At 33.1% G+C, this 25611-nt stretch overlaps 1 protein-coding gene across 2 annotated transcripts in view; it reads left to right on the top strand.

Moving 5' to 3' along the window:
* Positions 1–25611, top strand: part of CLTC (clathrin heavy chain) — a 75544-nt gene that overhangs the window by 7952 nt on the left and 41981 nt on the right. For both annotated transcript variants that reach the window (XM_051994130.1, XM_051994131.1), the window contains exons 2-7: positions 15814–16021; positions 18205–18473; positions 19539–19700; positions 20907–21020; positions 21468–21641; positions 24565–24762. In XM_051994130.1, the coding sequence (XP_051850090.1) occupies positions 15814–16021; positions 18205–18473; positions 19539–19700; positions 20907–21020; positions 21468–21641; positions 24565–24762 (1125 nt within the window). The remainder of the gene's footprint in view (positions 1–15813; positions 16022–18204; positions 18474–19538; positions 19701–20906; positions 21021–21467; positions 21642–24564; positions 24763–25611) is intronic.

Raw genomic sequence — 25611 nt, 5'->3', positions numbered from 1 at the left:
TGTCTTATGTACTCTCAGAAAGAGCCTGCTAAAGTATTGTGAAATACAAAGTATTATTTGGGTATGACATGTTGAAAATATATGGCATAAATTAAAAAAAGTTAGAATCACCTTCATTTTAATTTAATATACCAAAGGACTTATGCTAGTTTAATAGCAAAAGGCTCTAACCATCTAAAACACCATACTTTATTTACAAAGACAAAGATCATGAATACATGTCTCTTGAACATCCTTAAATATTGAAAAGAAATTTAATATTGAACAAATGGACCTGATTTAAATAATTCAAAAAGCCTTGATTTGAATAGCATGGGCATCGTAGTACAGAAGACCTCCCAGAGGCAGAGAAACCTGACGTCAAATTTGACTTCAGACATTTAAGAGTTGTGTGATCTGGGCAAGGCATTGTAACACCTACCTTGAAGGGTGGTTATGAGGATTAACTGAGATAATATTTGTAAACAAAGTGTTTGGTACATAAAGAAAACTAATAAATCCTCCTTTTCTCCTACTGTATTTTTAAAAATGAGGTTAAGTCCCCAGGATCAATTGCATATGATGAAGGATTTTAGAGTTAACTAGGTAAGTGTCATTGTCTCTCTTTTCCTTCTATGTGTATCACCATTAACTAAAAACAGATTTATTCCTTAATAGAATAATATTCTTCTTTGGTCAAGAATATGTAGTGACTACATTTTTCCTGCTAGAACCTTCAAACACACTTGAAAGTTTTTGGTCCAACAATTTTTAAAAATCTCTATCTCTTCTCTCCTTCCCTTTTTGGGGGCCAGATCTGTGATTTCATTAGTATATGGGATACCTCGTGACCCATTCTCCTGATGAAACACTATTGGGTTTTTAAGCAAGGCTTAAAAACAAAAAGGCTTTCCTGAATCCAAAGCTGGCTCTTCTGTTTACTTCGCTATACCGTTTTATAACAGGATAACAGAACCAGAAAATTACTTGAAAGTAAATCAGGATTATCTGTCATTTTTGTCTGAGTACAATATGAAAATGTTAACATCCAGATTTTTTGGTTGTTTGAACACCTGTTAAGAATTACTTCCATGTCAGAAGAGTAAGATGTAAGTTCCATTCATTAAAGCAACTTGAACTTGAATCTTATTCTGGGTATATGACTTGACCAAAAGTTAAAATTACATAATCTGAGTTTTGATTAGATTTTTTCCATGTGAAAACTATTAAATTATGGTTCCCTCTGTAGGGCCAATATGCCATCCTATACTTCTCCTTGGCTTTGCTTAAAAAAAAAAAATCTAATACATTTATCCCTTCCACTTTGAGACTTTTGTCTATCACAGTTTCGATGTATTGCAGGTTGGCATAAGAAATTATATGGGAATTTTGGGGGAATTCTGCAGAAGCTGCAGATAACACAGAAAAATTTTAGAAACTCAGAATAAAAATTGCCTAAAATATATGTATAGGATTATATAATATCAACAGTTTATCTTTTAATATAATATTTAATATAATAATTCATAAGAAGGGAGGGCCAAAATTTTTATGCAGATTTTCTAGCTTAGGGGTGGGGTTGTGCTTCAACAACCCTTAGGTGTACAAGGGATAACTGGAGTTCTAGCAAATCTGTCAACTTAGGGTAGTTATGTGATCTATTTTTAGGGTAGAAAGGGTTGAGTTATATCTTAATAAAACAGTGCTAGGCCTAAGAGTTGACCCGTAGAAATACTATTGTTATGGGACTCATCTAAGTTTAAATTTAACTTAAATTTTAAATTTAAATTAAACTTAAATGAGAAATTTAATAAATGCTATTTATTGAACCTAGGAGTTCAAACATTTGATACCTGTAATTCTAATTTGGAATGGCATTTAATAATGCCTTCTCTGTGAAGTCTACCCTGATCTCCTAGGGGTTAGTAGCTCTATCTTCTGTAGTTATCTTATGTTTTGGGGATATGCTTTACCCCTATAGCAGACCAGAGCACAAAGATTGCTTCATTTGTTATAAGCACCAGAGTGCCTTACGCACTCTTGGCACTTAATAAATGATTGGTATTAATAAATTGCTCAATGCCCACCAAATGCCTCAAATAGATAAACAATGATGGAATTTTTATAAGAATGTAATGCCTTATATAGACTTGGTAAAATTATTCTTATATTATTGTTTTTTCAGATACTTAATTTATTTTATGTTATGAGACTTAGAAATTAAACCTCCTTTCTATTTACTAGTCTCTTTTTATTTACAAGTACTTGAATAAATGTTTGGATGGTGGTGGAGGAAGAGCAATTCTTAGAGCAAATGAATTTTCAGTCATTCGTGTGACATCTCGTGAAATATTTCTTAATTGTGCCATATGACTTTAATGGTACTTATATCTCTCTGATATTCAGTGAAGTTCAGAATGAGGTGATAGGAATTCTTTTCACTAGTTTTTGCTGACAAACTAGATGGACAAAAAAATATAGTATCTTCTCAGTGGCTTTTGAAAATCTATAATACTTCGTGTAGAAGCATCTAGGTTTCATAGAATAATAGACAGAAATAATTGTTTTTCAAAAGATTTTTTGACCTCTTAAAACCCTGCCTATGAATTTACACTTTTGGTTCTATCAAATCGTTCATGTCTTTCCAGTGTCCTATGTAAAGTGAGCTATTTCAAAAGATAGCATATAGAATAGCAACAAGTTTGTTTAATGCTGCTCTCATATCGAAATTCAGCTGAACAGTGTGTCCCTTACCTAACTAACATTGTTAGATCAGGGAGTTAAAGATTTCATTTGTTTCAGAAAGATAAACCTTTGGGGCTTTTTCTGCTGAGAACAATGGTTGATATCCTGTTGTTCCTGAATTTAAGGAATGCTGCTTTTTCAGCATTTTTCTTCCCTTCTTTTGGAAGAACTCAGCAACTGTAGTTTCATATGACAGAATCTGCTGACTTCCAGGAAGGACTTAGTAGGATGACTACTGTCAGCACATTTTCACTGGAAGTTATCGTCAGTCTAATGTTGGAGAATGTTGCAAGGTTGTGAAATGGAACTGTGGTAAATTAATGATCTAGGATAATTACTTTAAACACAGCTATCTGCATTTTGGTATTGCATTAGATTATCATGTCACAGTAGAGCCCTGAATTAAATCATAAAGAATTCTATACATTAAATCTTTTAAGAAAAGGTAGCACATTGTCTGGAATTGACTTTTAAGTCAAAATTCAAGTCTTGCAACTGACAGATAGTGTCTTTGTGATCCTTGGGATAAATCACTTAACTTCTTGGTTTCCTATATCACAGTTACGAACTTTTCCCACTTGTGGTTCCTTTTTCTTTTTTCTTTTTTTCATTTTAATAGTACTTTAGTAAAAGATAGTTGTCAACATCCATTTTTGTAAAATTTTGAGTTCAGAATTGTTTTCTCCCTTCATTATCTTCCTCCTCCCCAAGACAGCAACTAATCTGAGATAGGTTATACATATACAATCATTTTAAAAAAAAATTTAATAGCTTTTTATTTACAAGTTATATGCATGGGTAATTTTACAGCATTGACAATTGCCAAACCTTTTGTTCCAATTTTTTCCCTCCCACCCTCTTCCCTATACCATAACTTATTCAGCCATTCCCTAACAGGCATTCATTCAATTTCCAATTCCTTGCCACCATAAAGAGCTGCTACAAACATTTTTGCACATGTGGGTCCTTTTTCTTCTTTTACAAACTCTTTGAGATACAGACCCAGCAGTAGCATGACCTCTTTTTGACTGATGATTTTTTATGTAAACCCATGGTACATGGTTAACATGTAACCAATACATGTTAAATATATTAAAGATATACAATCATTTTAAACATACAATCATTTTAAAACATATTTCCATATTAGGCATGTTGTAAAAGAAAAATCAGAACAAAAGGGGAAAACCATGAGAAGGGGGAAAAAACACAAAAAGGTGAAAATAATATGCTTTAATCTGTATTCAGTCTCCATATTTTTCTCTGGATGTGGATAGCATTTTCCATCCCAAGTCTATTGGAATTGTTTTGGATCACTGTACTGCTGAGAAGTGCTAAGTCTATCAGAGTTGATTATCACACAATTTTGTTGTAACCATATACAATGTTCTGGTTCTGCTTACTTCACTCAGCATTAGTTCATGGAAGTCTGTCTAAGCTTTTCTGAAATCACCTTGCTCATCGTTTCTTATAGAACAATAGCATTCCATTACATTTATATACCATAACTTATTCAGCCATTCCCTAACAGGCATTCATTCAATTTCCAATTCCTTGCCACCATAAAGAGCTGCTACAAACATTTTTGCACATGTGGGTCCTTTTTCTTCTTTTACAAACTCTTTGAGATACAGACCCAGCAGTAGCATGACCTCTTTTTGACTGATGATTTTTTATGTAAAACCAGGTATATAGATACAAAATATGTATATACTTCAAACATTTACTAATAATCTTAATTTCATAATCCCCACATTCAGTTACATGACCCCATGTGGGCTTGTGACCTCACATTTTTAAGAAACTTTGCCCTAGGCAACACTTTAAGCTTAAAACTTAAAATAAATTGCAGATCTACACATGCTATGGTAGTTTCCACCAGTGGAGTTTCCTATATTAATGAAATCATAGATTTGGATCAAAAAAAAAAAAAAAAAAACCCTACCTCTGACTATTTGAGTTCTTCTGTAGTAAGAGTTATTTTCACAATCTTTGTCAGGAACCAAAAATACTTTTTTTCTTTTTGCAGAAAAGCTTGTGATAGCGGAAGTGGTATTGTACATAATTTCGAAATAGCTATTCATATTTCAGTTGAATTAAGCCAGCATTTCCTTTGCATTCTAACTATCCAGGCAGAACAAAGAGGAAGAATCTTTTAAAAATGTAAAGTCTAGCACTAATTGTGAAACCATCAGTTCAGTTCTTAGTAACTGTCATAAATAAAAAATGGCTATAGTATTTAAGCTAAAGCAATGAGTGAGTTCTTCCCTAGTATTTCTGTGGATGTTTTGAAGTACTAGAATTGCTTTCCAGGAACTGGTACAATTACAGTAAAGCTCAGTTCTGATGACTTTTCAGATGTGATCATAAATGGTTTAAGTACTTCATTAATTATTAGACTCTGAGACAATTTGACAATCTTAACTATGCCATTTGTAGACACATACAACTGAGATTGGATACCAGGAAATGTTTACATGAATTGTAGGAAAAAATTTCATAAATTTTAGATTTTGCAAGTCAGAATACTTGAATTAGCATTGGGATATTGCCTGTTTCATTGAAAAAAAATAAGTAACTGGCTTTTTCATGTTTCTAGTAATACAATCCTATAGACCAGTAGTCTTCAAGGTGGGGTTCATGGTCCATATCTAAGAAATATGTGATCCACCAAATAGAGAATGAAAAGATGAGTCGCAATCCACCTTCCCAGGAATATTGTGGGACTTGCTTTTATCTTCTAGAGTTTTTTCTGCTATACAAAACTTCACCTTCCCCCCTGCCAAACTACTATTAGTCTTTCAAGGCAGTCAGAACTCAATTATTACCTGGTACCCAGAACAGAAGAATAATCTCCACCTGCTGTCCAAAAGATCACTTTGTGGCTGTGACGAGTACCATTTGGAAGGTGGGCTCTGTGATTTTCATTTGGAGTGGGACAAACTAAATTACACAGGATGATTTGCATTGGATCGGCTGTAAATGTTCATTTCGGATCTCTTTACCTATTTCTCGGTTACTGTCAAGGATACCATGATCCCTTCAGTTACCAGGTTCACTATTTTGGTGTTGTCAGATCCTCACTTTCCTCTACCTTATCCACTTGTCAAATCTAATTAATACCTTTCTGCTCACTGGAGCACCACGGTAGTTGAGTCTCTCTTAGCTCTTAATTGGATTATTGCAGTAGCTTTATAATTCTTCTTCCTGTCTGACCCAGAGAGATTAAATGACTTGCCCAAGGTCTAATGGATTGTAACAGTGATAGAATTTGAATCTAGGTCCTCTGGCTTCAAATCCAATACTTTTTCTACTGTTGACTCCCCACTGAGATAATAAAGGAAGCAAATTGTTTTGGTTGAAAGAAGCTTTAGAGAACCAGTGAGCATGGAGTTTAAGAATAAAGTATATGCAAATATACTTCCTACATGGAATAGGATTATACCCTATGACTTGATAGGGGCAGTTTATCACTATTATGTGAGGTATAAAATATATAAAGCCATCTTTATGTAATTGAATGGGCAGTTTATTCACTTGGTTGATCAGTATATGTATCTTGGAGAGAAAATGAGCTGGGTTTAAAATTACATAGAAAAAAGCATGTAAGATTGCATTTGGGAATTTGTACAGTGCTTAGATAATCCCAAATAGTTCTCTGGCATGTGCAGCTATCTGTTTAACAGCACTGATCATCCAGTAGTGCTTTATGTCTCTGAATCATAGAAGACCACAATTTTATAAATATCAGAATTGCAGTGACCTAAAAAAAGATGCATGGTGGGTTTTAGGCATGCAAAGCAGTATAGATTATTTAGGAAATATATAATTGATAAAAGAGACTTGGCATAAGTAAGAATTTACAGTGATGATGGATAGACAGTCCCACAGTGGTAAGGCTTCAACATATTGGGTAGATAGTTTATGAAGAATTTATGGAAGGATTTGGGCAAGAATCACACAGGATGAGAAAACGGGGTGGAATTTTGATCTTTTCTCTTGAAGAGCTGAAAAACTAATTCATTGCAAATACAGGTCTCTCAAAGAACTGTCACACTTAAGTTCATTTTGTTTTCTACATATTTGTAAATTTAATAGAAAAAGTGATCATTTTACACATGAATCAGCAAGGCATTAAAGTCCAGAGTCATGTTTCTGTATAAAGGTCTAGAACTTAATTTTCCTGAACTCGTCTATAGGATTTTTATGCATCATCTGGCATTTCTATTGATCAGCACCTATTGAGTTCCAGGCACTATTGGATATACAAATAATGATACAAACTTTGCTTTTCAGGAATACATAATACAAAGTAAGTACAGAGTAGATTGAGGGTTAATTAAGAAAGGCCTCATAGTTGTAGAAGGCGTTGCATCTTGAAGTAGTAAGGGGTTCTATGAAGTCCAACTTTGGTGGGGTAGGGTTGGAAATACAAAGTCACAGACATGAGATAATGACATGTCTTATATGAAAAACAGCAAAAAGGCAAGTCTGACAGGCAGGATTATCCAGTTGAGGGAGAAGTAAGCTATAATGTTACTGGAAAGATAGATTGGAGCTAGGTTGCCTTCATAAAAGCAATAGGGAACCTCTGGAGTGTGAGTACCAAAAAACAAAATGGAGGATGGACTTGAGGCAGGAAAATTCAGTTAGGAAGCCATTGCAGTAATTTAGGTGAAAAGTAATGAAGGCCTTACTCTAGGAATATATGGACATTTGCAGTCTGCTAGACCAAACACTGACTATAGGTCATGCAATTGCTGTGTCTAACTTAAATCTTTGAGGAATTATCTTATAGCTTCATTGATAAAACATGCTATGTTTAAAACACAGTGAACAAGGACTGTTCTTCCTATATTAGAGCTTCATTTTTGGGGTGTTGACGGTGGTATGTGCTTTGATCCATAAGAGTTTAGTCTTGAAGTTGTACTGAATTCACTTAAAAAATGCTGTCTTGGAGGCATAGTGTTTTGGCAAAAATAACAAAATCTTAAGAGTCTTGGGGACATTGAACTTATTTTAAAAAATATTTTGATAACTGTTTCAAGGGCAGCTAAGTGGCATAGTGAAGAAAGTACTTGCCCTAGAATCAGGAGGACCTGTGTTCAAAATCTGGTCTCAGACACTAGCTGTGTGGCCTTGGGAAAGTCACTTAATCCTGTTTGCCTCAGTTTCCTCATCTGTAAAATGAACTAAAGAAGGAAATGAAAAGTCGCTCCAGTATCTTTGGAGAGAAAACCCCAAATGGAGTAGAATTGGACACAACTAATCGATTAAAGAATTACATTAATATTTCAGTATAATTAGTTTCCTTTGTAATGCTATTTTTATTTTATCTATTTAAAAATTCTGAGAAGGGTCCAGATTGCTAAACAGGTCCATGATACAAAGTTTAAGAATCCTATAGATATTTAAATTGCTTTGTAGAACCTGGTAGAGCTATTTTAATATCTTGCTTTGTAAACTATGTATGCTTATGAACTAGGTTTTTGTTCTATAGCCAGACTAAAACAAATTCCACAGGATCTTGAATGAATGAATGAACTATGATTTGTATGGGCACCACACCTTTTTAAGGAGCTGCAGTCTTCCAGGTGTATAATGGCCATGTACTAAGGTGTGGTTTCTACTTGCTGAAACATGAAGCTGTGGTCAAAGTTTAAATGAATATAGTAGTCTTTATTTGGTGATATTTCTTAGGCTGTCTTTTAGAAACACAAAATAAAAGGTCTATTTGTCCCATGCAATTTTTTTTCAATAACAATTATTATTACTGCTACTATTACTATCACTACTACTCAGAGGCAACATTTCTTAGTGAATAGAGAACTGACTGAGAGTCCAAATTTTGATTCTGTTGACTGTATGACTCTCCACAAATCATTTACTCTCACACTGTTTCTAAACTCTAAGCCTAGAAGTTGAGAACAAAATTTTCTTTTGATTGCGGGGGGAGGAAGGGAGAAAGATTTATAAACACAGGGATTGTATACCTGAAACAAGCAAGCCTCATTCTATCAAGTTACCGTATGGTATTCTTATTCCCGTTTTACTGAACTTCTTAATGAGTAGCAGAACAAAAATTGAGGAATTGACTTTATTGGAGGGAGGCAGTACAATAGGAGAGAAGAGACAGGACTTAATTTGTAGGCTGAAAATTCTACCTGGACTTCAGGTAGAACTTCAGGACTTATAAGTGAAGTCTACACTTCACTTATAAGGCTCACAATTCTGAAATTTATCTGGTTGCTTTGACTCGATTGTTTTCTCACTCTGCATATAAAGAAATGAGACTTGACTGTAATAGTTCAGATAAATATTTGACCGGTACTTTTAATTGATGAAGTGTGTACCTTGCCTTATTGCAATGAGGGCAGAACTTAGAAGTATGGTACATGATTTCTTAAAAAAATGACTTAGAAAAAAGTTCACTGGGGGTAGCTAGATGGTGCAGTGGATAGAGCACTGGCCCTGAATTTAGGAGGACTTGAGTTCAAATTTGGCCTCAGAGAGCTAATTCAGTTTCAATTGATCAAGGATGGACAGAAGCAGCTACACCCAAAGAAAGAACACTGAGACATGAATATAAACTGCTTGCATTTTTGTTTTTCTTCCCTGGTTATTTCTACCTTCTGAATCCAATTCTCCCTGTGCAACAAGAAAACTGTTCGGTTCTGCACACATATATTGTATCTAGGATATACTGTAACCTATTTAACATGTAAAGGACTGCTTGCCATCTGGGGGAGGGAGTGGAGAGAGGGGAAAAATCTGAACAGAAGAAAAAAAAAATTAATTAAAAAAAAAAAAAAAACAAATTTGGCCTCAGACACTTAACACTTCCTGGGTGTGTGATCTTGGGCAAGTCACTTAATCCCAGTTGCCTCAAATAAATAAATAAATGGAGCAACTTCTTTAAAAAAAAAAAAAAAAGTTCATTTTTCAGATGTCCTGGCTTTGAGGTAAGGTAGGGATAGTGTTTCTTATTTAGTGGATTAAGAAGTTAGTGAAATACTAGGTAAGAATTAGGTACACATATTCTGAACCACAGGAAAAATATAATCCAATATAATTCATCCAGGCCTAATGCTTATATGGAAATAGAAACAAAGTGAAAAGTTAATGGCTAATATTATATATTATATTATATATTATCATATAATATGTTATAATATAATTTTTATTATATTGTATATTATTATATGTTATATAACTCTTCACATGTATTATTTTACTTGATTCTCTCAGTGAGGTAGGTACTAATTACCTTTATTTTGTCAATAATATTTTATTTTTCCAATTACTTGTAAAGATAGTTTTTTTAATATTCACTTTTGTAAGATTTTGAGTTCCAAATTTTTTCTCCCTTCTTTCCCCCCCTTCCCCCAAGACAAACAAGTAATCTTATGTAGGAAGTTATTGAAGTATGAGAGAGAAGTGAAAGTAGAATTTGACATACTCTCTTCAGTATATAAGCAAAGAACAATTCAAAGAAGCTTTTCTTAAAACCTTATTGTAGTAATTCATTTATAGTAGTGATAAGTGTGTGCGCGCGCGCATCTCTCTGTCTCCTGCCCCCTTCTCTTCCCCCCTCCATCTCTCTACTGCTTCCCCCCCCCCCCCCCATTTATCTCTGTTTCTTAAAAAGCTGTGTCTATCTTTCTTACACATACTAGAAAGTACAAGAGATACTCACAGACTCACAGATCACTACCAATTGGCATGGTAGTTTTGACTTGTTCTGGTTCCGTTTTCCACTTCTTAGGTACTGATGTGGAATTTAATGTAATCTACGAAAATCACTGCAGCTCAACTCCTCATTTCAAGATCCAGTAACTTAGACCATGAAGTCCAGGTTACAGGCCATGTATATATTACTATAAAAAAAAATTACACTATTCCAAAATTATACAGATTGCAGTTTCTCAGTAATTGGAGATATTAAGTCTGAGTACAAAAAAGGTACCTTTCTGAGAATTTCATACTTCTAAACCATACTTGTTCTGCCCTGTGCTTTAAAAAAAAGTGTGTATATACTTTTTCACCATTTTTTCCTAATTCTCTTTTTAATTTTTTTATAGCTTTTTATTGACAGAATGTATGCAAAGGTAATTTTTCAATATTGTCCCTTGCAATCACTCCTGTTCCCTTCCCTCCCTCCCTCCACCCCCTCCCCTAGAGAGTAGGCAGTCTCATACATGTTAAACATGTTAAAGTATATCTTAAATACAATATATGTGTTCGTATTTATACAGTTCTCTTGTTGCACAAGAAAAATCGGATTTAGAAAAGTAAAAATAAACTGGGAAGAAAAAACAAAAATGCAAGCAGTCCACATTCATTTCCCAGTATTCTTTCTCAGGTGTAACTGGTTCTGTTGTTCATCACTGATCAATTGGAACTGCTAATTCTCTTTTAATTTAATTTTTTAAAGCAGAGACTTTCTCTTCTTTTTTTGTTTCAAATTCTTTCCCTTTCCATACTCCTTTTCCTTCCAATCTGAAGCAAGAAAAAATTTTATGACTACATGGTCATACAAAACAAAATTTCATATTGGCTGTGTTTGAAGATTCAGGCTATGAGGCCATCAGTTTTCTATTTGGTGGTGAATAACATTTTATTGCAACTCCTTTGAAATTGTGGTGGGTCATTGAATTACTTTTTGTATTTTTTCTTAATGAATGTTAATTTTGTTTACATGTAGTTTTTTTTTTTTTTAATAATTTGTGAATTCTAAATTCCTTCCCTCCTTCCTTCCTGTACTTTGATAGAGATTATACATGTGCACTCATGCAAAAACATTTCCATATTAGCCATGCAAAAGAAAACACAGACCAAAACACTCAAGAAAAATTAAGTGAGGATGTCTTGATCTTGTATCAGTTCTTTTTCTTTTTTTTTATTTAAAAGTACTTTATTTTTTCTCAATTATGTGTAGTTTTTTGTTTTTGTTTTTGTTTTTTTGTTGAGGCAGTTAAGTGACTTGCCCAGGGTCACACAGCAAAGAAGTGTTAAGTGTCTGAGGCTGGATGGGCTGGTACTCTATCTACTGTGCCATCTAGATGCCCTGTAAAAATAATTTTCAATATTCAGTTTTGTAAGATTTTTTGTTCCAGATTTTTCCCCGTCCCTTTTGTCCCCCTCTCCCTCCCCCCCCCCCGAAAGCAATATAGTATAGGTTATACATGTACCATAAATTTAAATATATTTCCATATTAGTTATATGAAAGAAAAATCGGAGCAAAAGGGAAAGAAAAAAAGTGACAAAGTATGCTTTGATCTGCATTTGGTCTCCCTAGTTCTTTTTCTGGATGTGCATATACATTTTCTATCCCAAGTCTATTGGAATTATCTAGGATCATTGTATTGCTGAGAAGAGCTAAGACTGTCATAGTTGATCACCACACAATCTTGCAGTTATTGTATACAAGGTTCTCTTGGTACTACTCACTTCATTCAACATCAATTCATGTAAATCTTTCCAAGTTTTTTTTTAAATCTTTGTGCTTATTATTTCTTAAGGAACAGTAGTATAATTTTTCAGCCATTCTCCAGATGATGGGCATCCCCTCATTTTCCTATTCTTTTCTACCACCAAAAAAAGCTGCTATAAGTATTTTATAAATATAGGTCCTTTTCCTTCTTTCCTTCATCTTGATGGAGTATAGACCTAGTAGTGATATTGTTGGGTGAAAGAGTATGCACAGTTTAATAGCCCTTTGGGCATAGTTTCAAATTGCTTTTTTGAATGGTTGGATTAGTTTCACAGCTCTGCCAACAGTGCGTTAGTATGCTTGTCCATGTCACTTCTAGCATGCCATTTTCCTTTTCTGTCTCATAGCCAACCAACTAATGGATGTGAAATGGTAACTCAGAGTTGTTTTAATTTGCATTTTTGTACTTATTAGTAATTTAGAGCATTCTTTTTATTGCTATTGATAACTTTGAAACCTGCCTATTCATATCTATTGACCATTTATCAATTGGGGTAAGACTCTTACATATTTTACTCAATTCCCTGTATGGTTGAGAAAAGAGACCTTAATCAGAAAAATTTGTGGGGGACAGCCGGATGGTACAGTGGATAGAGTACCGACCCTGCTGTAGGAGGACCGAGTTCAAATGTGACCTTGCATTCTAGCTGTGTGACCTCGGGCAACTTAAAAAGAAAAGAAAAACTTGCTACAAAGATTTCATCCCTATATTCCTGCTTTTCTTCTGATTTTAGCTGCATTGGTTTTTGTTGGTATGAATTTTTTTAATATAATCAAAATTATCCATATTGCCTTCTGTGACCCTTCCTATATCTTTGTTTTCTCATGAACTCTTCATGCCCTACTTATTTGCTTGAGATTATCATCTAAATCATGCATCTATTTTGATCTTATCTTGGTATCCAGTGTGAGATAATGGCCTATCCCTAGTTTCTGTTATTTACATATATATATATATATATATATATATATATATATATATATAATTTCTATATTCCAGTTTTTTGTTTTTGTCAAGTAGTGAGTTCTTTCTGAAATAGCTGGGATGTTTGGATTTGTCACAAAGTATGTTTACTATCTTTATTAACATTTATGTGTTCAAATCTAATGTGTTAAACCTCTTATTTCTTACCCAGTATTAAATTATTCTGATGATTGCTATAATTCTTTATACTGTAGTATTGTTTTAAATAGGCTCCCTTCCCTCCTCACTTTGTTCTTCTTCTTCTTTTTTTTTTTTTTCTTTTTTGACTCTTTTGATATTCTTGGCCTTTTGTTTCTTCAGTGAATTTTATTTTTTTTCCTGACTCTATAGAAGTTAATGACATTTTAGTTAGTGTAGTATTGAATAAGACTTAGTGTCATTTTCTCTGCCTTTCATGAGTAAATAATATTTCTGCAATTATTTAGAATGCTTTTGTAATTTTGTAATATAACTCTTAGATGTCTTGAGTAGACTTTCAAGTATTTTAATACTGTTTTATACTGTTGTTCTGTTAATTCCTTTTGGATTTTGTAGAGAATATAGAAAAAGTGGATTTGTTGAAGTCAATTATTTTGGTTATTGTCTAATTCTCTATTTTTTCCTCAAAAAAGATTGCAAAGATTGGTATGCTGGTTTTTAATGTTCTTCACTGATCAATATAGTTTATTGATCAACAATAGGTGATTGTTTCCTCCATTCATAGTATTGAGCCACATGATTTATTATGGCATTTAAGGCATCCCTGGAGCCTTTCTTTAGACATTTCATTATTTCTCTTCCCTTAATAGGAAGATAAAGGCCTCAGAAAAGGAAAGGTTAGGGTAAGGCATTATACAATTAAAATAAGTGAGATTCTTTTTTGGGTCTTAACATCAGAGCAGGTTTGAGCCATGGGTGTTTTCATGATAATGGAGTCATGGATTCTGAGAATTGGAGGAATTTCAGAGGACCATTTTGTCTAAACTTTACCCCTCAAATGTTTATCCTCTCTATTGAGTTATTATTGAGTTTCAGACTTTACAAGGAGAGTAAACTCAATAATTCTCAAGGCAGTTCATTTTTCCATTGCTTGAAGACTAATCTTGTGAATAAGGAATATCTTGTGACCAAAATATTGTAAGGAAATTGTGAGGCAAACAGATCACTTGGCTAAGTCTGAAGCCAGTTGAATTCTGGCCTAGCATTCTATCTACCTCACCTCTAGGCGTCCCAAATTTAAGTGGTTCTCCATGACCAGCCACTGTTCATTTGTGTCCAACTCTTCATGACCTCATGATCCATACTGCACATGAAATTTTCCTGGCAAAGATGTAATTTACCATATCCTTCTCTAGTGGATTAAACAAACTGAGAGTTAAGTAACTTGCCCAAGGTTGCACAGTGAGTATCTGAGATCAAATTTGAACTCGGGTCTTCCTGATTCCAGTCCCAGTGCTCCATCCTGTGAACCATTTAGCTGCCTTTAACTAGCTATTATTCTCATGTAATTAACTATACTTTTATATATTCCAAAACTAGGTGTGACAGATCTCTTGATCTCAATAATTATCATTTATTTTCAGTGCCTGCTGGAATTCAGGTTAGATTCTTTACAAAGGCTTTCAAAAATAACTTGACAGGCTTATAATACTTTCCTCTTTCCAGCACTTCTATGTGTATCATCCAATAATGAACAGAATTGATTATTTTGACATTCTCTAGACTAAATTATTTCTCTATTTCTGGAATATTCCTTGTTCTATTTTCTCTCAAACCTCTACATTTTCTATATCTCTTAAAGGTTCTTACCAAGTGCTATAAAGCATTCCTTGATCTACTTAGTTGCTTATAATCCTTACATTGTTAGATCATACACAACATCTTGCCTTACTCTTTTTTATGTATGTTTTGTATTATACCTCAAATACACAAAGATAAGATGCTTGCTTCCACAAATGTGTGTGTGTTGTGTGTATCTCTCTCCTAAATACTTAAAGGTTTGAAGTTGTCGGAGATATAGAGTACATGGGGTCCCTGTACATGAGAGAGAAATTGATGACTTCATATTCTAAAATGTCTTATCAGTTAGCAAGTTTACATATTAATTAGATACTATGTGCTAGGGGGGTATAAAAATGTCTGCCCTCAAGGAGCTTATATTCTGAGGGGATAGGGACAACTTGCATAAATGGGTACTTGCAAAAACAGAATGTAATCTTTGGGAGAGGCACTAGCAGCCTAGGATGGGGAATAGGTAGGGGGATTCTACCAGCACTTCATGTAGAACCATGACTGATAGCTGTGGCTTATTGTTTTCACTATTTCTAATTTGTAGTTGGGTGGTTTTTAATTCTGTGTCAGTTTTAAGTATGGAACTGAATTTAGTGCCACTGAGATTCTCTTAAGGCAGAAGCCATTACTACCTTTTGCCTCTCACTGCTTTGTTTGAAATCATGAAACGAGGGTGGCAGTGCTCTAGTTTTGGCAAATGAAAAATTATATGGTGTCTGCTAATTTACAACATTCAATTAAATATCTTTCTGGAATTACTTGCTAGTAACAATGGTATTTGTTATATAACTATTATTTTGCTGTGTGCTTCTCTATTAATGGACCTGTCTTTTCTTTCAGCTCCAGAATCTGGGTATCAACCCAGCAAATATTGGCTTCAGTACTTTGACTATGGAGTCAGACAAATTCATCTGCATTAGAGAAAAAGTAGGCGAGCAGGCCCAGGTGGTAATCATTGATATGAATGATCCAAGTAATCCCATTCGTCGACCAATTTCAGCTGACAGTGCCATCATGAATCCAGCTAGCAAAGTAATTGCATTAAAAGGTATGAAGAACCAGTTTTAATATTATAAATTCACCTCATTGAAGGTATAAGTTCACAATTTGGGCTCTAAGTTTTAATGTAGTATACTTGTTAAATTTGGCTAAAATGACATAGATTGGCAAAGATTAGGCCTAATGTTAGAAACTTATCTCTCTGTGGACTTCAAAGATACTACAAAGCATGATTCTTAACTACTGTTTAATACACAACTGGATTTTTACTTGGGTACAAGTCAGACTAAACTACTTTTGATTTCCTGTCCAATTTTGAGTCATTTCTTTGTAAGACCCTAAGGAAAACTTAGGGTAAAAATATGCTATAGTTAGCTGTTTGTATAATTGGTCTGTATTACAGACAACTGTTTTAATATGAAAAGATAGGAGATTGTCATTGGTAACTTCAGTTGAATCACTGTTTTACATTCCTCAGGAGCTAAGATCATTTGACTAGATTAAGAGGAAGAAATTTTCAAAGTTTACAGAATTTATAGAGCATGTAACAATTTTAAACAGACAACTTGTTTTAAATCTTGCAGTGTGAAAGTTGAAACTCTTCATCCAGTGATTATAATTAGTCTTGCTGCTTAAATTTAATTAGCTACATCCTAGATTCTTCCTCTTTGTTTCAAAAGCCCTTTCTGAAGTTACCTACTTTCTGCAGGTTCTAGGGAAGATACAGAATCTAGATGAGTCACTGTCCCTATCCTCACAGACTTTATATTGAAGTGCCTTTTGAAGGTACTCAAATAATTTTCTTAGAATACTTTCTCTAACTTTATTGTTACTATTATATTTTTTAATGCTTTCTTATGTGTATGCAGATGGTGAGTTCTCAATTTAGATTGTATTAGTTATTGTCCTGTTCTATGAAAAGAAAATGTAATGAGTTGAAAAGATTCCAGAGCTCATTACTACAGCATAGTAGATAGGCATTTTTATTAAACCTTTTTTTTTTTTTTAAACAATCTGAATATAATCTTAAGCTTTATATGAAGAAAAGAATATCATTTTAAGGTAGTTTCCTATGTAGCTAATTCTATTAACTTCAGGCTACTTTTTATAAACAGGACTATAACTATCACAATTTTTCCAAGTCTGGTTTTTGCCTTTAGTGTGCTTTGCATATTGTGTAGGATGGAAATAACATTTACATTTTAGGAAAAGCTTTTCCAAACTCTGTGGTTAGATGGCAGCAAGTATAAAGCTGTTTTTTCTTCTCTTGGGAAAAGAGCATCTTATAAGAGCCACATATTTTCTGGCCCAGAAATGCAGTCTCAAAAACTTTACTGATAGTTTAGCTGCTGGTTTTTTTATTATCTTTTAAGGACTTTGGCCTTTCAAATTAACTTTTAAATATGGGCCCTTATTCTGAAAACTTGCAACTAGTTCTGGAAACTTTTCAAACTCAAGGCACATTCCTTCCTTCTGGGACTAAATGTAAGCTGTCTTATTGGGGTGAAACTTGAACTTTATTCCTGCCTCCAGTATATTAACTATGTTCCTTGAAACCTTTCCTAACCCTTTAATATATTATATCCTTCCTTGCATTTCTTTTTCCTTTTCCCTTTCTAATTTAAAACAAATAGATACAGCATGAATTCCTTTTCTTGATATGAGTGACAAGGCAGAGTTTAAGTGGAACCTCTTTCTTCAAGAAGCAGCTTCCATAAATTTGGTCAGAGGGAGTATGCCAGTCTTAAAAGCTCATGTTGTATCTGTACATACTTGTTCTGCTAGTATATGTAGAACTAAGTAGCTATCAATGGGAAAAAAATTGGCCTCCAATCACAGTTATAAGGTTTACCTGTTTTCCATCCTTTTGTCGGAGTGTTGTGCTTTGTTAGTGTTGTCTCAATTCAAGGCTTAGATGGCTATATAATCAGATTATTAGAATAATCTAGGATGGTAATCTTTAATTCTGTCTATATTTTGTCTTTGAAAAGTTAACTTTGCCAATACTAAATTAAAGCTTATAATACATTGAGTAGGAATAACTTAATGCTTCAAATCTTTTCTGTAGAGTGTTAGACATTAACTCCTTAATGTTATTTTTGTTAGAAATTTTAATGATTCTACAACTAGTGATAGTGTGGTAGTGCCTTTTCAATTGGATGAATGTGAAGATACAGAAACTACAGTTTATCCTGAATCTTGGTTTTAAAATCTTCCTTTTTTATTTTAAAGCTGGGAAAACACTTCAAATATTTAACATTGAAATGAAAAGTAAAATGAAGGCTCACACCATGACTGATGATGTCACCTTTTGGAAATGGATTTCTTTGAATACTGTTGCCCTTGTTACGGACAATGCAGTCTATCACTGGAGTATGGAAGGAGAGTCACAACCAGTGAAGATGTTTGATCGGCATTCTAGTCTTGCTGGTTGCCAGATTATCAACTATCGTACAGATGCAAAGCAGAAGTGGTTACTTCTTACTGGCATATCTGCACAGGTATTCCAATTTTATGTAGATTAGAAAGGAATAGAGGTCCTTTGCTCAGAATTCAGTAAATTTCAAAAATAAGATTTTTCTGAAGTTGGGTTAATCTGCAGATAAATGGGAACAATTTGCTTACAACATGGTTCCTTTTGGTCTAATTAAATTCCCTTTTCTTTATTTGGGGAAGTAAACAAAAATGATTATAAAGGATTCTAAGCCTGGTGACTATCTGAGCTTAATTTATATGAGCCACAGTATTTAATAAAAACAAATGAAATGATGATAATTTGTGGTTTTCTAAGTCAATATGCTTGCTCACAGGGATCCATTTCTGTTTGAGTCTGATACTACCAATCTAGAACCTGTAACATAGTTGATCAAATATAGTTATACTCAATATATCAATTGCCTTTTTAAAAATTTTTATTTAAGCCTAAATTATTAATTCTTTTACAAATTAGAGGTTATGTCAAAGAGTGGGGTAGAAATAAAGAGCTTTGGGGGCAGCTAGGTGGCACAGTAGATGGAGCACCAGCCCTGAAGTCAGGAGGACCTGAGTTCAAATCTGGTTTCAGACACTTGACACTTAACACTTCCTGTCTGTGTGACCATGGGCAAGTCACTTAATCTCATTTGCTTCAGCCAAAAAAAAAAAAGAGCTTTAGGTGGAGTTTGGAGACTTGGGATATTAGTCATGATTCCATGTGACCTTGAGCAAGGTACTTAAATTTCTGTGCCTTGATTTTTCTCTCACATGTACAATGAGTTGAATTCATTATCTAATGTCCCTTCTGTGTTTAATATTCCATGAATCTATTCATCTTTCTTTGACAGGGTTATTTGAAATACATCATTAGGTTGCCATCTACAGAGAAAATATTGTTTTCAGTCCTAAATTGTTAGCAGTGAGATATTATGTCTACCTTGAAAATGGTTCAATAACAGAAGAAATAGATCTCTGAAGAAATGGATTTCTGATGATCATAAAATATTGTCATTGATTATTGTGTTAATGAATTCAGGAATTAAGTTTTATTATATAGTAGATTTCATTTTGATAACCTGATTTCTTTGCAGCAAAATCGTGTAGTGGGCGCCATGCAACTCTATTCTGTAGACAGAAAAGTGTCTCAGCCCATTGAAGGACATGCTGCTAGCTTTGCACAATTTAAGATGGAAGGAAATGCTGAAGAGTCAACACTGTTTTGTTTTGCAGTAAGGGGGCAAGCTGGAGGCAAGGTAAGCTTTGGTTTCTTGAAATGGAAAGGAAAACATACAAACACTAAGCAAACAAATTTTTAAAACTAGAACTTGCTTAACTACTTGTCTTCCTCTCCCAAAATTCACTCTTCCTTAATCCCCTAATTCCAGTGCTCCTGCAATTTAAAGCATATTTCTTTCTGGTTATTGCTGATGTTTTATTCCTTCTGATATCTATAAAATATTTGATCATTCTCTAGATGCTTTGAGTCATCTTTTAAAAATTAGATGATTTGAATGCCTCTATTAAGTGATGACTATTAAAATGACAAATGTAGTTTCATCAGCTTGAAGTAAGTTGCTAGAAATCTTTTTCTTGAGAGGAATCCAAAGGCATATTTTCCATTTAGATTTGAAATGATAGAATGAAAAAATAAATTCATTATTATTATTATTATTATTTTTAATAAAAAGTCACTCTTGACATCTTGGATAAAATAACTTTACGTAAGTGCAAGAGCAAGGTACTTTGACTTCTGTCTCTAATATACACATAATAACTCGCACTTTACATAAAAATATGTTGTCTCTATAAATATCTTTCTATAAAGCATTCATTAACTCTTTTTTGGGGGCCTCATTACTGGTTTTTGCCTTCTACTTTGTCTTTTGTAAAGAGATTTTTGAAGTGGTTTATTACAATAACTTTGAGAATTTCTGTTTAATAATTTAATAAAGTAATTAATGGATAAAATATTCTTATTCATTGCATAGATCAGATCTAGCACTCTTGAAAGAATTAGAGGATCTATTCTTGAATTTATTCACTGTTAATTGCTTTATGTACTACAGGAAACTTTTTAAAAGCAAAACATTTCATTATTTTCATAACTAAAGGAACCTTAAATACTGCCTCCAAAAAAAACCTCAAAAGATTCTTAATTGAACTAGTTTTCAGCTGCATTCTGAGTTTGACTTTTCAGTACACCTTTGTTTTTGTGAATTCCCAGTATTCTACCACTTTTTTGTAAATGTAAATGCCAAAACATAGCTTAGAGTTCAAAATATATAATTTTAAGGTGATCTAGGCCAATGTTCCTTTCTACTCGTATAAGATGATCAGAAACTGACTCTCGTTCTGCTATTGCCTTGGCCTTTAGTTGATACTTTTGTTTGGCCTAAAAAAAAAAAATGCAGACATCATGAGAATTCTTATGGAAAATATGATTGTGTCTTGTTGAACAGTTACATATCATTGAAGTTGGCACCCCACCTACAGGGAATCAGCCTTTTCCAAAGAAAGCAGTAGATGTCTTTTTTCCTCCAGAAGCTCAAAATGACTTTCCTGTGGCAATGCAGGTATGTTAAGAGAATTTTGTTTTAAAAAAATAATTTTATTGATCTTTTTTTATATTACCAAAATTTCTCCCAGTATATCTGTCCTAATCTTTTCCAGTGCACTATCTCATGTAACCCCCCACTCCCCCCCCAAAAAAAATAATAATTCAAGAGTATGGAAAGGAAAAAAAAAAAAAGCAAAACAGCAAAACCAATTTATGCATGTTAAGTGAATTTGGTATGTTTTAAGTGACTTTTAAAAATTGTCCTCCTAATTATGAATTTAAGCTTGTTTCTTTTATGTGGTATATAGAAAAATTACCAATTCTGGTCATTTTGGAAATGGTTGGATAAACTTTGGCAAAGTTCTTTAAAAAAAAAAAAAAAAGGTTGTACAAAATAAAGCATGTTCTATGAACTGATTTCAATTTAATTATTTTTTTTAAAGTGTTAATTTTCTTTATACAGATCAGTGAAAAACATGATGTGGTATTCTTGATTACCAAGTATGGCTATATCCACTTATACGACTTGGAGACTGGTACCTGCATTTACATGAATAGAATCAGTGGAGAAACCATCTTTGTTACTGCACCTCATGAAGCAACAGCTGGAATTATTGGTGTAAACAGAAAGGGACAAGTAAGGAATCTGTTTATACTCCACTTAAGGAGCAAAGACACACAAACCTAGTAGATAGTCTTCAAAAGCTTTTCAAAGTGATTATCTCCCTATAGAAAATACCACACTACTGTACAAAATAGATAATTCTATAATATCTAAGTTACAGTGAAAACTTTTTCCTACTACTAGTATATATTTTTAAAATTAATACTAAATATTTTTTTAAAAACTGAAGTTTTTAGTAAGTATCATGGACTAACCTAGATACTAAAAGACTTCAGACTTTAGACTATTCAGCTTTAGATTTCTACCTACATACTATTTATATTTTCAAAGTATTATAAAGTAGTTAGAAGTACTTCATGAAGAATAACTTGGATCAGATCTATTTAGTACCTTGTGTTTTTAAAAATACCTAAAGTAGATAGTAGTGAGATAATAGAAGCATTATTCCTATTTTACACATGAAGAAACTGAAGCATAGGTAAGCTAAATGAATTTTCACAGTTAATAAGGCTGATCTGTTTTGTCTTAAACCAATATATTAAAAGTTGTGAAGCTCATTACTTTTTCTTGTGCTGTTATCTAGCTATGTTAAAGGAAAGCCTAGTAAGTTGAATCCCAAAGTAGCCAATTTCATTCATTCATTCATTCATTCATTCATTCATTTATTTATTCATCCATCTATTCATTTATTCATTCATTCATTCATTTATTTATTTATTTATTTATTTATTCATTCATTTATTTATTTATTTATTTATTTATTTATTTATTTATTTATTTATTTATTTTTGGTTAGGCAATTGGGATTAACTTGCCCTGAGTCACACAGTTAGTGTTATATATCTGAAACTGAATTTGAACTTGGGTCCTCCTGACTTAAGGGCCATTATTCTATCTACTGCATCATCTAGCTACTTCTCCAATTCATTTTAATTAAGACCTCAGTAGACATACTTAAAATTTTTAATTCACTTTGAACTTTGGTTAAAACTTTAATTTTTTTAGTCTATTATTTGATAGAATCTTGGATCTTGGGATTCTTCCTTTGTTTTTCTCAAAGCTAATAGATAAACATATGACCTACATCTCACTAAGGAATAGTTTGATAACTAATCTTAGTTGACTGCTTTGCTTTTTCAGTATTTTCTCCTTTATAACTGTTGGCTACACTATGAGTGATTATATTTGCTTTGATTCCCTTACTCTGAGGCTAAATAGAATGTGGATGTTTAAGACGGTGAATTTTTTAAAAATAGACATATATTTGTTTGTCCAGCTAGCTTAATACTTCAAAATAAATCTCCCCATAAGCTACATTCCACCTCCAATCCTCAACAGTTAATACAACAAAGCTCTGAAATAACTTTGATTAGTTTTGTTTTCTCTTAGTATTAAATTAACTTGATTTATATTATAACCATTGTATAAATATGTGTGTATGTTATTGCCTTGGTTCTGTCAATTAACACAATATTAAGTACCTATTATGTACCTGGTGCCAGGCGTACAAATGTAAAGAATGAAATGATCTCTACTTACAAAGAAATTATATATTCTAAAGCCCTGTGTATTTTATTTTGCATCATTTCATAGTTTTCCAGTGTTTTGGAGCAACCAATCTTGATATGTGTAGGAGCATCAGTAGTAATGTATATTAAGTTTTGTTAAAATGACCTATAAAGTCAAGAGAACCTGAGTTCAAATGTGGCCTCAGACACTTAACACTTTTTGGCTGTGTGTAGTACAAGTCACTTAACCCCAGTTGCCTCAGCAAAAAAAAAAAATAATATAATAAATTAAATAACATAAATTTTATAGGATTGACATTTTGTATTTGATGTAGAAAGTGTAAGTTGAAAATAGAAAGGCTGGAATTTAATATCATCTCTAGAGACAGGAGTAGTAATAATGGAGGGAGAAGAGGAAGAGAACAAATAATATTCTGCTTTCTTTTTAAAAATAGATTTTTGATGTGGGGCAAATATGTATATCTTGAAACAGCATCCACTTTGCAGAATATCTTACCTGTAGTAATAGGCTACTTTAAAGATGAAGTCAGGCTAATGTTAATTTTGTTGATGTGTTCTAGTTGAAAAGGAAAAAAATGTGAAATATTGGTGAATGTGAAAATGTGAAATATGTTTGATTCTTACAAGCAGTGTTCAGTTTTCTGATGTACTGCTAGTTGTGGGAATTGGAAAAGTGGAGCCTTAAACATCTTCTGCTAGTGCAGTGCCATGCCCTTTGGATCATATTCTGATAGTTTAGATTAGTAGGGCAAGGATAATAACATTACTAAGGTGACCCAACCAGTGCCACAGAGTTGGTGGAAAGTATTAGGAGCAGTTAAGCTTATGAAGTGTGGGGAGAGAATACAACATAAATATAAAGAAAGCAAACATCAACAAAATAACTTATTTTGGTGGGGGACCCACTAAGCTTTTGTGGGCCAGAGAGGTCTAAGAATAGATTTAATATAGGAGACAGCATTTAAGTTAAATTGAAGGAAGCCAGGATTTAATGAACATATCTCTTTTCCTCTGACTTGAACTAAATTGTTCTATAACTTACTGTTGGGCCATTTTAGAGGCAAAAGATGAATTTAAAGTATCTGGAGCTTAATCTTAAGTAAGAAAAATTATGGGCTGGTAAATTGTAAGGAAATACAGAACTTGATTTGACTTATTTGTCTAGTAGTCTTGTCTAGTTTAGTAGTCAAGACTACTAAATAAAGAACCATGACATACATTTCTTTCAAAAGGATTCATTTTACTCCAATTTCAGATTTTCTCAATACTTTTCTTCTCTTTTCCAAATAACTGTGTTGAATCCTAATTTCATTAATGAGTAAGGAGAATACTAGTACTATCTAAATATATTTAGAATAGTTGTTTTACAAAATACTTAAATATCTGTTAACATTTTTAAATCATAGGTCCTGTCAGTGTGTGTGGAAGAAGAGAATATAATTCCTTATATCACCAACGTCCTACAGAATCCTGATCTGGCTTTGCGAATGGCTGTGCGTAACAACTTAGCTGGAGCTGAAGAGCTTTTTGCTCGGAAATTTAATGCTCTCTTTGCACAAGGGAATTACTCAGAGGCAGCAAAGGTGGCTGCTAATGCACCAAAGGTAAATTTTGGGAAAAAAACACATTGAAACTCCCCAAAAACATTTATGTCCCTTTCAAATGCCTTTCATTGTTGCCATATTAGGAAAAGATCAAAATTTGGCTTTTTTGGGCTGTGTGGGTTTAATTTAAAAAAATTTTTTTTGATAGTCATTTCTAATTTTTTCTTAATTTTGAACATTGCTTTAAAATATTATTTCCTCTCCTTTCCTCTTGGTAACAAAGTACAGTTGAATAAAACAACATATTAGCCATGGCTAATAGTATATGTTTTGATTCACATTCTCTACCAAGAAAAAATATTCATTAGTTTTTTCAATTCAAGATTGGTTATTGCATTGATTTTAGTGTTTTTCTTGGCATAATCTTTTGATTCTACTTAATATTCTCTGTATCAGGACATAGAGATCTCTGCAGGTTTCTTTGAACTTCACGTTCATTTTTTTCTTAGTGTAATAATATAGACCATTATATTCATATCCTGCAATTTATTCAGCTATTCCCTCCACTACTTCCCATTAGGGAAAGTTAAAAATTCCTCCAAAAGACTGCTATGTATCTGTGCAACCTTTTCATCTATCTTTGACTTCTTTGAGTTGTATTTGTTACAATGGCAAAAGATATGAACAGCGTAGTTAATTTTCTAGCATATCTCTAAATTGAGCTTATTCAACAGTTCTTACATAGTTTTGCTATATTTGCTTGAGGTATCACTATCCCTCAAATACTGACTCTTTAGGTCATTATTGTCTTTGCCAATTTTTCATTCCTATTCACTTAAGAGAATTTGCTTCAGTGAAGCCAGAGTTTTTTAGCTTAGTATTATTACTATAGGTTTGGATGCTGATATC

The sequence above is a fragment of the Antechinus flavipes genome, chromosome 4, assembly GCF_016432865.1.
Source record: "Antechinus flavipes isolate AdamAnt ecotype Samford, QLD, Australia chromosome 4, AdamAnt_v2, whole genome shotgun sequence".
Lineage (NCBI taxonomy): Eukaryota > Metazoa > Chordata > Mammalia > Dasyuromorphia > Dasyuridae > Antechinus > Antechinus flavipes.
Note: the sequence above shows the minus strand (reverse complement) of the source record. Positions and strands in the feature narration are given on the sequence as shown.